At 43.0% G+C, this 12,912-nt stretch overlaps 1 protein-coding gene across 1 annotated transcript in view; it reads left to right on the top strand.

The window, feature by feature from the left end:
• Nucleotides 1-7: 7 nt before the first annotated feature.
• LOC104157609 (arylsulfatase D-like) overlaps nt 8-12,912 on the top strand; it is a gene marked incomplete at its 5' end in the record, with an annotated part of 13,988 nt that continues 1,083 nt past the window's right edge. Inside the window, 4 exons of the mRNA XM_009695014.1 lie at nt 8-23; nt 2,059-2,193; nt 5,209-5,371; nt 6,409-6,530. Coding sequence (XP_009693316.1) covers nt 8-23; nt 2,059-2,193; nt 5,209-5,371; nt 6,409-6,530 — 436 coding nt within the window. The remainder of the gene's footprint in view (nt 24-2,058; nt 2,194-5,208; nt 5,372-6,408; nt 6,531-12,912) is intronic.

The following is a 12,912-nucleotide window of genomic DNA, read 5'->3' as shown; positions in this document are numbered from 1 at the left end:
AGAGGAGATGGACTGGATGGTGGGTAAGTGGTCGTCTTGAAGAAAATCCTTACTCTGTTTGAATGTGGAAAAGAAATCAAAAGGGTGGTCACAGAACTCCCTTTGCATATGACAAAAACCAGTGAACTTGTGTTGGATACACAGTTAGCTCCAGAGATTGCCATTCCATTACTACATCTCTCTTTTTCTTTCTTAAGATGAAAGCCTAAACTTTTTCTTGTGAGTTTTTGTTCCTTTTACTTTTTTAATTGACACACTTCTTTGCTGCAGTGTTAAATGCAGTCAAATAATCAAATATGTGCTTGATCCTGTTCTTAATCAAAATGTATGACTTTTCTCCAGCTCTGTCTAGTCTATCTAGAAGATACAACTGGGGCTTTTGATGAATATTACATGATCCGGTGGTGGTTTTGTGTACTTCTTCGTTTTTACCAAAGAATAATCCTTGGAGCAGAAACCAGAATTCCCTCCTAACCAAAAGGCAAAGTTAAAAAGCTGCAGTTTCACTTAATAAATTCTGTAAAGTCAGTATATCGTGAAGACACACTTAGGTCTAAACCTAGGCTCTGAGTGCCTAGATTTAGACAACAGCCTTACTTAGTAGTTCCTTTCTGCTTCAGTGGGAGGGAGGGAGAGAAATACCTCCTGTATGTATTTAGTCAAAAGTGAAGATCCTATTGACAAAGTATTTGCCTCCTGTCCAGGCCAAGATTTAATCCCTGAACCTTTTCTTCCTCCGATAACCATGTTTACAAAATTGTATTTTGAGAGGAGCCCCATTGCTTCTGATGGGCAGGCTGAGAACCTCTGCAAGATCCAGTTGAATCGGAGGACTCTGCAATGCTCCTCTTGCAGCTTTTTGGCACCATTCACCTCCAGGCACAAGCTACACAAGCAGAGCTGGATAGCAGAAGTCCGACAGTGTCAGGAACATGCTTTGTAAAGGCCAAACAGGATGGCAGATAGCAAGGACAGAAGTCTCCAGGGTTGGACAGCTAAGAGATTTGGGGTCTAAATCAGAACCAATATGCCTAAACTCAATCTAAACTCTTTTTGGGGGCAGGTGTCTATTTTTAAGTAAGGTCAATAAGTAGTTTGACCAAGGAGACACAAGAAGTCTGTAAAGGAGAAGAGATTGAGCAAAAGACCTGATCACTGGCTTATGCTTTTTCCTTGCATGCTTCAGCTTTTGCTGCTGCTTCTGTAACTATGGAAGCTGTTCTTGGTGAATATATTTGGTGCAGTAGGTGATAACCTACTTCTTCACTGTAAGAGTCGTTAAGCATTGGAATGGGCTCCCCAGGGAGGTGGTGGAGTCGCCATCCCTGGAGGTGTTCAAAAGACGTTTAGATGTGGCACTTCAAGACATGGTTTAGTGGGCATGGTGGCATCAGGTATACAGTTGGACTTGACGATCTTTGAGGTCTCTTCCAACCATAATGATTCTATGATTCTATAAGGACAAGCAATCAAAGATAAATCATATTCTGTATAAATGTTTGATGCTATCAGTACCAAAAACATTCCTTATGAAGGTAGGTTTCAGTTACATTCTGTGGAGTTTTCCCACTGACATCAGGAGATGATTTTGGTTGATAGTATGCAGCCTGATCTCATAGTCCCTGTTCAGTTCCTGGTGACACACAGCAGTTTTCTATGATTAGGAATCTAGGCAGCACTATTATTTAAGCTTTTCAAGATGCTTGAGGCTACACAATGAAGACAATCCTTGACTCAGAGAATTTACAGCATAAAGCTGACAGAGTATTCAGAGTAGCTGGAATAAAAAGGATCATTCATTTATATTATTTCCAATTAGTTTTAATTTTTATTTTCCTGTTTTTATAGATACCACAAACAAATTTTGAACACATTTGGCAGCTTTCTGTTGGGCTCTTATTATTCCTATAATGCAGGATTACTCTTTGCACTGCTTGTGGTAGCTCGTAACAGAACTCAAGTAAATGGAAGGACTCGGTCGTCACTGAATTTTGAGTCAAGGCCTAAAAATTCTGACTGCATCTCTGGACATAATTATGATATTTTGCTTTGTTATAGGCAAACTTCTGGATGTTATTGACAAAGAAGGCTTGAAGAATACCACATTCATTTATTTTGCATCTGATCATGGAGGATCCTTAGAAGCTCAGAGAGGAAATGCTCAGTTGGGTGGATGGAATGGGATCTATAAAGGTAAAATTTTCTTAGTGTGTACACGCATAAGACTTCCTCTTAAAAAGAAAATGATAGAAGAAAATACATCCAGATAGGCTATATTTACTAAGCTATATGATGATAATCTTGGATTGTAGGGCTGGAGCAAACGAAGAGCATCAGCTACTCATCTTTCAGCCTTCAGAGAGGATTCCTTTCACCAAAGCTACTCCTGACAGCTGTATTGTCTAACCTATTCTTAAAGACCTTCAGTGATTCCCCAGATAATCCAGTTGTCATTGTCTATGCTACTGGAGGCTTTTTTCTGGTACCTACTTTGGATTTTGTTGCTGCAGTTTAAGCAACAGATCTTGCCCTATTCACCAAAGAAGAGATTCTTCCTTTCCTCCTTGCAACAGCCTGTTGTTGCAATGCCATCATGTTATTTCAGTGCTGTTATGTTCCCCCTCGTTCATCCTTTCTTTATACTCCAGTACCCTTGTACCCCCTTCTAGTTCCATCTTCTCTTTAAATATTGTAAGCATACTATCTAATCCATAACCCAAAGCACTACTTGAAAATGTAGTATCACAGAATATCTCAAGTTGGAAGGGACCCATAAGGATCATCAAGTCTAACTCCCCGCTCCTCGCAGGACTACCTTAAAATAAACCATATGATCAAGAGTGTTATTCAGACGCACCTTGAACTCTGGGTTGGTGCTGTGACCACTTCCCTGGGGAGCCTGTTCCAGTGACCGACCACCCTCTCAGTGAAGAACCTTTTCCTAATGTCCAGTCTGAACTTCCCCTGACACAGATCCAGAACACACTGTTTGGAGTCTCACTTGAAACCTTTCTGGTTTTCACAGTAGATGATTGTGTATGTCAACAGTGGCGGATATCATGATGACTGTTTTCTTGATATAGTTTCTCAGTTTCTCATCTATCATATAGAAGTTTCATCTAGACTCTATGACTGGCTTGCAACAGTGTCGAAAGCTCTATGGAAACTAAGATCTATGGTATCTATCTCTTGCATGGGTTCCCTTCAGACTGCTAAGCCTCAAAAAACCACTGTGACAGCTTGGGCAGCTTGGCACTTACTGTATAATGAAGCCTGAAAACTGCTCCCATCACTTATTTCCCCACAGAAGAAGATTTGGGTGCCTTGACCTTGCTCAGCACCAAAATGCACATTGTCTAGTAGTAAGGTACTTGATGAGCCACACAAGCAATGTTTGACACAGCTGGGATCTCAACCAGGAACAGTCCTAAATGCTAAATTAGCCTTCAGTGCTGGATATGAAGCTTCCATACCAATAACCGATGCAAAAAGGCCAACAGACTGACTTGAATAGCTCAGAACTTAACCTAGGGAATTCACTTCTACTAGCCTAACACAAGTGTATTAGTAACAGAAGAGTCCGGGAAGGAAAGATGAATGTGATTAGACAGAGATTTTGGTATGAAAGGACAGCAGTGAAATCATGCCTGCTCAGAGAGGAGACACAAGGAGATATAATATCAGTTTAGATATTAAAAACAGATAAGCATTCCCATTTATGGCCACGTACAGCAGAACAGGGGACATTCCAATGAAACTAACTAGCAAGACTAAAAAATTTAGTTTAATTCATTAATATCTGTAGAACTCACTGTTTCTATTGCTAACAGGATATTAAAAACAGGAAGATAAATAAGCCATGCATATGAATAATGAGAACAGTTAGCGAATAACAGAGCATGAGATACCATTATCTTACACAGCACAAAGATTACTGCACAAGCAGTTGGACTTGCCCTGTTTACAATCCATCATGCCACCTTGTCAGCCTTTAAAACCAAGCTCTGGGAACCTTGCCTCCCAGCTGTAACTATGAGCACTCCTCCTCCATAGCAGAGTCCGGCATTACTTAGTAAAGCTAGAGGCTCCTGTTATTAATAAACTACAATTCAGCTGCTGATTTATTAGCTGAGCGAATAAGCTAGCTTCAAGTTTGCCAATTTTCCTACAACACTTTCCAGCAATGAGTTGTAGTTTCTGCCCTTGATAGGAGGAATAACAGAGCGAAGGTCATACAGGTACCTGAGCTTCAATGTTTTGCAATTTCTGTTTTCTAACTGGACCCTCAACTTGCAGTTCTGGCTTTAAACCACTTTGTTTCATTAATATCCCCATCTTTGATGTATGTAATGCATGTCTGTAATTAGTTAATGATTCTCACTTTGAAATACTATTCCAAACAATGAATATTTTGACTTGCAAGAGAGCCAATGCACGGAGGAGAGAATTTAGAAGAAGACTAGAGGAATGCAAGAGAAACCAAGTTAAGAAAGACTCTTTGGATTACCTCAGGACAACTTCAACAGAAATGTAGGTGGAAAGTCTTCATCACTGCAGCATAGTCAGAGCACTCACCTATTTACTGCATGAGTTCTGCACTCTTCCCTTTGGGACCACCTCAGAGCATCCCTGGAACTGTAAACTCCTGGAGGGCGATCAAACATTATCCTAAGTTCCCTCACTCCTCTCCAGGACTGCAAATCATTTTGTGATGTTCCTGCTGCCTCTGACTCTGAACTGTCTGACAATCAAGCTGGCTCTGTGTTAATCTCCCTTCCTTGGATACCAGCTGGGGCTGCAACCTCTCTTCCATTGACACCAAGTCAGATTTTGCTTTTTATTAATACTGACTTTTTTCTTGGACATGTTATTAGGGAGAGTAGAGATTATTCTCAGACATGACATTCACTTAAAATTACAGGTCAGAACGTCAGAGGGTGGAATTGTTCCTTGTCTGCCAAAAATACTGCTTAGTAGTGGGATGTTCTGTGTGTCACCCAAGAAAGTGGTGTAAAATAAAGAGGTTAATAATACTTATTTTTGAAGCACAGAATTTGCACTGTAGTCATTCTATGTTCTCTAGGATTTAGCGTGTTTTCATTAAAGTTACTTGAATATTCTAAAAGTTTTAAAACCTTTTATTATACATGCATAATAAACATATCTTTCATTCTTTTATCTTTTTTGTACCCCCTCCCCCCCCAACAGGTGGAAAAGGAATGGGAGGCTGGGAAGGAGGGATCCGTGTCCCAGGAATAGTTAGATGGCCAGGAGTGTTGCCTGCAGGGACAGTTACCAATGAACTGACAAGCCTTATGGATGTTTTCCCAACAGTGGTTCACCTGGCTGGAGGGGCAGTGCCTCAGGACAGGTACAAAGGTGTCTTCATAAACCATATTTGCTCCTTTTCTTTGATTTAGAAGCTGACTATATATGTCATGCATCCTAACAGCCACACGTTAAATTCTGTTTGTTTCTTAACCAGGTAATTCTCCAGCTTTCTTTCTGTGTAGCTTTCCCCATCTTGTCTGCTTATATGGAAAAGGCAAAGGAAAACAGTATGTTTTATCAAGTTTAATTCAGTTTTCTAATCACGAAAAGGCAACCTGGTTCATTTGGGACACTAGGATGACTGTAAAAAAAAAAAAAAAACACAAACCAAACAACAAACCAAAACCCAAAACACACAAACAAACAAAAATTTAATCTTATATTTTATGAAAAATCCAGATATGCACAAAGCTGGTTGGTCTTGTTAGAGTACTAAGACAGGCTCTTTCCAAGCCTAGGAAGCTCGGTTCTTCATGAGTAGAGAAGGTGGAGCAAATGGCAACACAGCCTGAATTTGGCTGCCAGTACAGGAGAAGTAGCTTCCTCAATAGCAAACAATGTGTAGCATCTATGTCGGGCTCCCCTAAAGAACATGAGAAAGCATGGGTGGCTAAGCCAATAGAGCAAAAAGCATGAAAGTACTGGTGGTGTGTAACTAAACTAACTGGTAGTCAATTAAGTGGCTTTTTTGTTGGTTAGTTTTTGTTGTTGTTTTGGTTTTTTATACAAAGCCTTGACCTCACAGAGCTATCAGTGACAGGGAGCAAAATTAAAAGCTGTGATCCATGCCTTCACTATGGTTATCACTTCCAGGAAAATTACAGTAATGGTGACTTATCTCCCCAGGCAGGATGCGTGAACTAGCCGTAATTGCAAAAACTGCTAGTAACTCCTAATCATTGGTCTCCACCCACCCACCCAATTAAAAATCTCAGGGCTCATTAGCTAAACAGTAGCTTGGTTTAGAAATGACACTTGAAATCCTAATGCTACATACATGAAGAGCGAGTCCTGCTCATGCTCCAGCTGCAGACTGAAATTCTTAAGCAGGTTGGTGACTCCCGTCCTCTCCTTCAGGGTCATCGATGGGCACACCTTGGTGCCTTTGCTGCGGGGGACAGTTCAGCGCTCCGGGCACGAGTTCATGTTTCACTACTGCGGTGTGTTTCTGCATGCAGTGCGGTGGCACCAAAAAGACAGTGAGTAAGAACATCCCCCCTCCAGCAGGTCAGAGATGATGTGATGACCTCTACCTTCCAACAGAGTATCACGTAAAAACATAGGTACGTGTATCTGGAGTAAGTTTATTGGCTCAGGTGCTCACTTCTTCTGCAAGGTGCAGAATGACTTCGTTGTCAGCTGTCCTGCCTTGGCCTAAGGTGAAGGATTTCGCTTCTGGGGCAGCAGAGCTTCAAGAATCTCCCTGCCATTGCAGTGTTTCTATTGCTTGTGCTGCAAAGGCATTCAGGCTCAGCTTTAGTGTAAGATTGAAGAAAAAGAAACTGCACACACAAAGTCTTTATCTTAAGCAGTAGTTCATCTGTTTTCAATAGCCCTCTCTTATTTGTTTTATTTTTTTCAGCTGTGGCATTAGACAAGCTGACTGCAGCTGTAATGCTTTCCTGAGCTTTCAACAAGGACCCAATCTTTGCTGATGTCACTCTCCATTACAGTGTAAAAGAGAACAGGCCAGGGACTGGTAGCCATGTCCTTATTCCTGCTCAGAACAGAGGATGGCATTTGCATGTCCAAACACAGGTGCCTGAATCTGAGCTTGGGTTATAGTCCCTGAAGAGATGCAGATGTTTACAGGGTGCAATTCACCTCCTTCTGATCAGCACATGTGGGCTAGATCAGTCAGTCAGGCCTCTTTCTCTCCCCTGACTAAAAGGGGAGCTGGGACTGATCATATCTGATACAAAAATCACCCTGAAATGAAAGTTAATTGAGATGAATTGCACTTTCTGTGACTGGGTGATGTGACAGTAAGTGTGAAGTTGATGAATGTGTGGTGATGCCATAGCAGGTTTTTTTTAATTTTTTTTTTTTTTAATTTTGCATATCTGAAGAAATGCAGAAGCTGATGGAGTAGGTTATGCCTACTCACCTTCCTATCCTTTAGAAACTTGAATGAGCCCCTTTAATTTTTGTTTTACTTTCCCTATCTGTGAAGTGAGAGAAGAATTACAGAGTTCTTGTGAGACTGAAATTAGATAACAGTTACAAATGCTAGGGCATTCCGCCATCGGCAGCTGTTCGCATTCAGCTGTTATGTCAACAAGGAGCTGGCTGTTGGAAGAGCACTTTGAGTGCTGACCATAGGGTGAGAGAACCTTAGGCAGCCCCACGGGAAATCCTTATGTCACAGTGTTAACTCGGTGATCTTTCTTGTGCCCCGTTTATATTTTCTTTATGATGCTTTCTGATACAATAAGAATATCAAGTATAGACAGTATCAAGCCAAGAATCTACTTGCTCACTGAACAGCTGAAGACTACAAAACTTACCTGTACTTGCAAATATTTCAAAATCAACTTCTCTGTTCCCGTAGATACACACACACAACAGTACCAGGATAATGGCTGAGAACTTTGCTGTCTTTCTTGTTGTCATGAATAAATACGTGCCAGAGTTGCAACACCAAACTCTTAGTTGTGTTGCCAGTTTAACCTTGAGGTTAGTGCCCTCATCATCACATCACGTTTGACAGAAGTACAACTCCTGCGCTTGGCTGACAGGAAATATGGAGGAATGCAACTTAAGGACTAAATGTGAGGATGTGATGCCAGATGTTTGCAGTGGAATTTTATTTTCATGTTCTTAATCCCCAAAGATAAATCTGAGTACTTCATTCAAAGAAAAATGCGTAAGCTATACAAGCCATACAGTACTTGAGGAGCTAATGCCTTCAGGGTGAGATCCAGAGCAACTACGCACTACTGAAGGAGCTATATGGTAGAAAATGCTAAGTACAAGGGTGTTTCATAAATCCCATTCTTCCATGGAGTAAAGGATCTTCAAGACCTCCAGGGAAGGTTTTGGGTTTATTTTCCCTTGTGTTTTCTGGTGCTTGGTGCAGCCACAGGCAGGTGGGCCTGCCCTGGGCAGCTGGCTGTGCCCTGCTGCTCCCCCCGCCTGGGGAGGGGGACGACCTGGTACCACCCTGGCTCTGACGCGCGGTGATCCCAGTGAAGGAACCACACTTTGAAGTGCTCAAGGCCAGCATTTTGGCCGTCTCAACTACTTACTTACCTAAGGAGACCAGGACTCAATTCTTTCCCCTGTTTGGCACAATCAGAGTAACATCTCTAAGTGAGATCTGTAAATCGCCACTCTGCATCTTTGCTCTTCCTGTGGAAATTGGGCCTCTGCAGTAATTATAAATCAAGATTAGTTGAACCAACCCCATAACCTAACACTTTAAGCAATCAGTTTTGGTTATGGGTTATCTCCCTTCATTGCTGTCATGGTCTTTTTTTTTTATTAAGCACCTTGATATGATTAAAATACAGGAAAAAAAAAAAAGCACTGGAGGAGGGACTGGTGTGCGCCTTCCCTGCTAAGCGCTGTAGGGAGTAGGCCAGTAATGGAGAGAAAGGCCTAGCAGGGGAACACTGCAGGTGTGGTGTGGAGCAGCACCCCCTCCCAAAACACACCGCCCCCCGCAGCGGGGCGAGGACAGCCCTCAGGGCTGGTTCTGGAGCGCGCCTTCGCGGGGAAGCGAAAGGGCCGCCAGGGGGCAGCGCGGCACCGCCAACCGCCCGTCAGCGCAGCGGGAGGTTATGAAAAATAAGAGAGACTCTGCCTGCCTCGTCGGCGCGGTTAGCTGCTTCGGTTTTCATTCCGACATCTCGAGGTGCCTATGTGAAAAGCTACCCACAGCTGTTGGTGTGCTGAGGGAGCGTGGCCAGAGCCCCGAGTTCATTCCTGAATTCGAAGCACAACTGCTTTTGACTGTCTGGAAGCCACAGAGGGCGAGCGCTTCTTCACGTCAGACTGAGCTGCTTCCCGTGTCAGCGTTTGGGGCAACGCGGAGCACCGGGGACATTGAAGAAGCCTTTTCCTAGTCTCCTACAGCACTTAAGCAAATGGGAGGGAAAAAAAAATATCCAGTTCCCAGAGTACCCTTCAGCACCTTTAGCTGTAAGACCATATTTCACACTCCAAAGTCTCCTCAGGCATTCAACTTTTCAGCAACAACCAGACCCCTTCGCTACTCTCTGATGAGGGAAAATCCAGCCAGTAGTTGGAGTGAAACGGATTTCTTAGGCAAAATTAATATTCCTTTTAGATGTGTTTTTGTGTGTTTGACTTCACAACTCAACATTGTACTTTTAACACAGTCTTTTGTGTATCATGTACTAGGTCTTAAATAAATTATTTAAAGACACAGCTCCCTTACAATGTCCTGCTGCCCTGGGCCCCCGGGCAGGTGTGGGGGAGCCCCAGCCCCACGGCACCAGCAGCCCTTGCCGAGCCCTCTCTCCTTGCCGAAAAAATTGTGGCCGCCGGTGCCCACCGGCACCACACCCTGCTCTCCAGGCCGCAGGTTTGAGCTAGCAGACACCAGCAGAGCGGGGCACGGCCCACGGCCCACCGTGCTGTTGTGTGGCCGCCGGTGCCCACCGGCACCACACCCTGCTCTCCAGGCCGCAGGTTTGAGCTAGCAGACACCAGCAGAGCGGGGCACGGCCCACGGCCCACCGTGCTGTTGTGCGTGGAGCCCACAACAGCCCACAGCCGGCAGAAACATGAGAGTCACCGCTTTGAATTGTGTACCCAATACTCAGCAGACCAGCGCACCTGACACAGACTGCTGCCAGGTAGCTCCTGCCTTGATCACATCTGACCCCCAGCCCATTCACCTGTTCCCATTACCTAAAGCAGAACAGCGGGCAGAAACTCAAATCTCCTATACCTCTAAATCCATCACTATTCTTACAGATCTCTCTTCATTTCTTTGTAATGCATATACTTTCTGGACAGAGAAAGCTTTGTCTGACTACAGCGGCTCCTGCAGAAAATTTGTGCTACGAGAGCCATGCCACACTTCCCTAGCAAAAGTCTAAATACATATTCCATCAAGGGATGTGTCTGAAGAATTGCTTTTCAGGTTAAAGCACTGCTGTTCTCACCTAGCTTCCACCTCTTGTTCTCCTAGGCTGTGTAAGGTGTGTCTACACTACAATTTTAGTTCAGATGGTAAGAAGCATGCTTCTGAAGCAAATCCTTCTCAAGCATACCCACTCATTGTGCCTTGGCTTGCATTGTGGAATGGGCTTGGAGATCATGACTTTAGTTTAGATGAAACTAAACTGTAAAATAGGCTCCAGGATCATACCTAATATGCTCTAATCACTAGAAGATGTTGTATAGATGGGACCAGACAAGAGTTAGCCCCCAGTAAAACACTCCCAGATAAACACAGCATGGATGTCAAGCCGCCAATAACTGTTCTGCTCTACAGATCAGTTTCTAATAGGCCACACTACCTGTAACACAGACACAGATACAGCATGCAGATGCAATGTGTATTTTGTGGTATCTTGTGCTCCTGTGAAGCCACATGCCCAGCTAGATCTCCTATGCATGGCCTTCTACAATTTTTCTGATTGAGCCACAACTGCTCATGGCAAGGCAATTGAAAACAATGTGGTGTTCTGCATATGAAAGACTGGCTAATCAAATACTACCATGTAGCTCAGCCTTCAGCCAAGCCATCAATTCTGATTCTTTGCTCCAACTGCCATTACTTCTGACTAGGCTGACAGACTTTTTAGAGTCTGTTTTAGCTCATTTATAAGTATATCACATTCATATTACATATTTATTGTCTGTTTACTTCCATCTATTGGACAGGCTAGATATGAAGCCCTTGTGTGTTGATGTCACCCAGGCAGGACTCATCAATTAAGCCCATCACTGCAGCCAGAAGAATCCTTTGTCTATATGTTAAAGCATCCTTTCCTCTACCACAGCACAATAAGGCTTATTAGCGTCAGTCCATTTCCTTCTGCTCATTAAACTGATTGATTATTACCAGATGGGTTTGAGAGATGTTTGCATTGAAGAAGCAGGTTTCCTTTCCCTTGGACATATTATATTAACATGTTGCCTTAAAAGCCACATGCATCCTTCAAATTCTGTCAGAGCTACTTCAGTAGCAAACTGCATATCCCTCTTTGCCTTGTGGAGACGAGTGAAACCCCTGCGGCTTTCATCAGCACTGATTTCTACCAACTTCTTACTTTTTTTTTTCCCCTCTCCTTTTTTCCTTCTGTAACCCAGCTGTCTGCTCAGCTCACCAACACAGGTTAATTACTATCAGCCTCGCTGTATCCTTCAGAATGAATTAACATGGACCTGGCTCTCTGCTACTCTGCAACTTCACAACTGCAAATAATTACTGGAAAGTGAATGTTAAAACTTTGCAGAATCAGAACAATTCTCCTCAGACACTCTATACTCACTACTCCAAATCACCATACAGTGTGTAAGTTGTAAGGAATTCAGCTCAACTATTTATGGAAAAGAATAAGTACACAGTTTGGATTTTCTGAACATTGATCACAAAAATTCCTGCATATAGCTAGATAAGTCTACCTGTCCATCTCATATTTAGCTATTAAATGGTTATTTCAGCAGTATCACAATAGCACTCTGACTACAGCCAGCTAATCAGAAAAATGCATAAGGCCCAGAGAGCACTTCACTCCTCCTAACAAGTATCTATGCTACCTGAGCAACAGACATAAGACCCAAATCCCATGCTTGGGGAATGCTGATATGACACAGAGGATGCCTGCATTTTTGTCACAAGACAAATGCTCTTTTAGGCACAGGGAAAAGTAGAAGGACACGGAGCACATCCCAGCCAGCGGCAAAGCACACACCCAAACACACATAAGGAATATCCATCCTTACTAAGCCATCAGGAAGCGAGCCCATTTCCTTTAAGAAATCTGCCTTCTGCATACTTTCTCTCACAATTTCAGAAATTGAGATATCTAAAATCTGTAAATGTATTATGCCAAAACATTTCAGAACCACCGAGACATCATCCCTCCACAGAAATGCAGAGGCATAGCTTAGCAGGATGTAGAAACCATGAGGTGGAAATAAATAAAGCCAGCCAGCCACTGGAGATTTTAAACGAAAAGATTATCAGAGCCTTAACATCTATTACTTGATCCCCCTCACCTTTTAAGAAGTTTCTTAATTTTATGTATTAACAAAATATGTTCTAGCAGTAGTGACAGGAAGGAGACAGAAGAATAAAGCAGCAGACTCCCAGTCATGAAGAGCTCTGGGGACAACAGAAAGAAGGGAAATTCAGCTGATTCCATTGAACTAAAAAGAAAATGCTACATAGGGACAATGCAGTTGTCAGCTACTTGTGCTCAATATTGCAGAAGTGGCTCCGAGTGTCAAACGTCCCCTTTCTTCTCCTCTCCCTTTTTCAGACATCATTTCTAATTGCTGTCTTCTTCCAGGCCACATCCTCCCCTCCGAGTTCAGTGCAGTGCTTTCTAAACATGGGGTGAGAAATAGGGGAAAAAGGAGGAGGGAGAAGGAAGGAAA

Source organism: Cariama cristata, unplaced genomic scaffold (genome assembly GCF_000690535.1).
Source record: "Cariama cristata isolate BGI_N322 unplaced genomic scaffold, ASM69053v1 scaffold3442, whole genome shotgun sequence".
NCBI lineage: Eukaryota > Metazoa > Chordata > Aves > Cariamiformes > Cariamidae > Cariama > Cariama cristata.
This window is presented reverse-complemented; position numbering and strand designations above follow the sequence as displayed.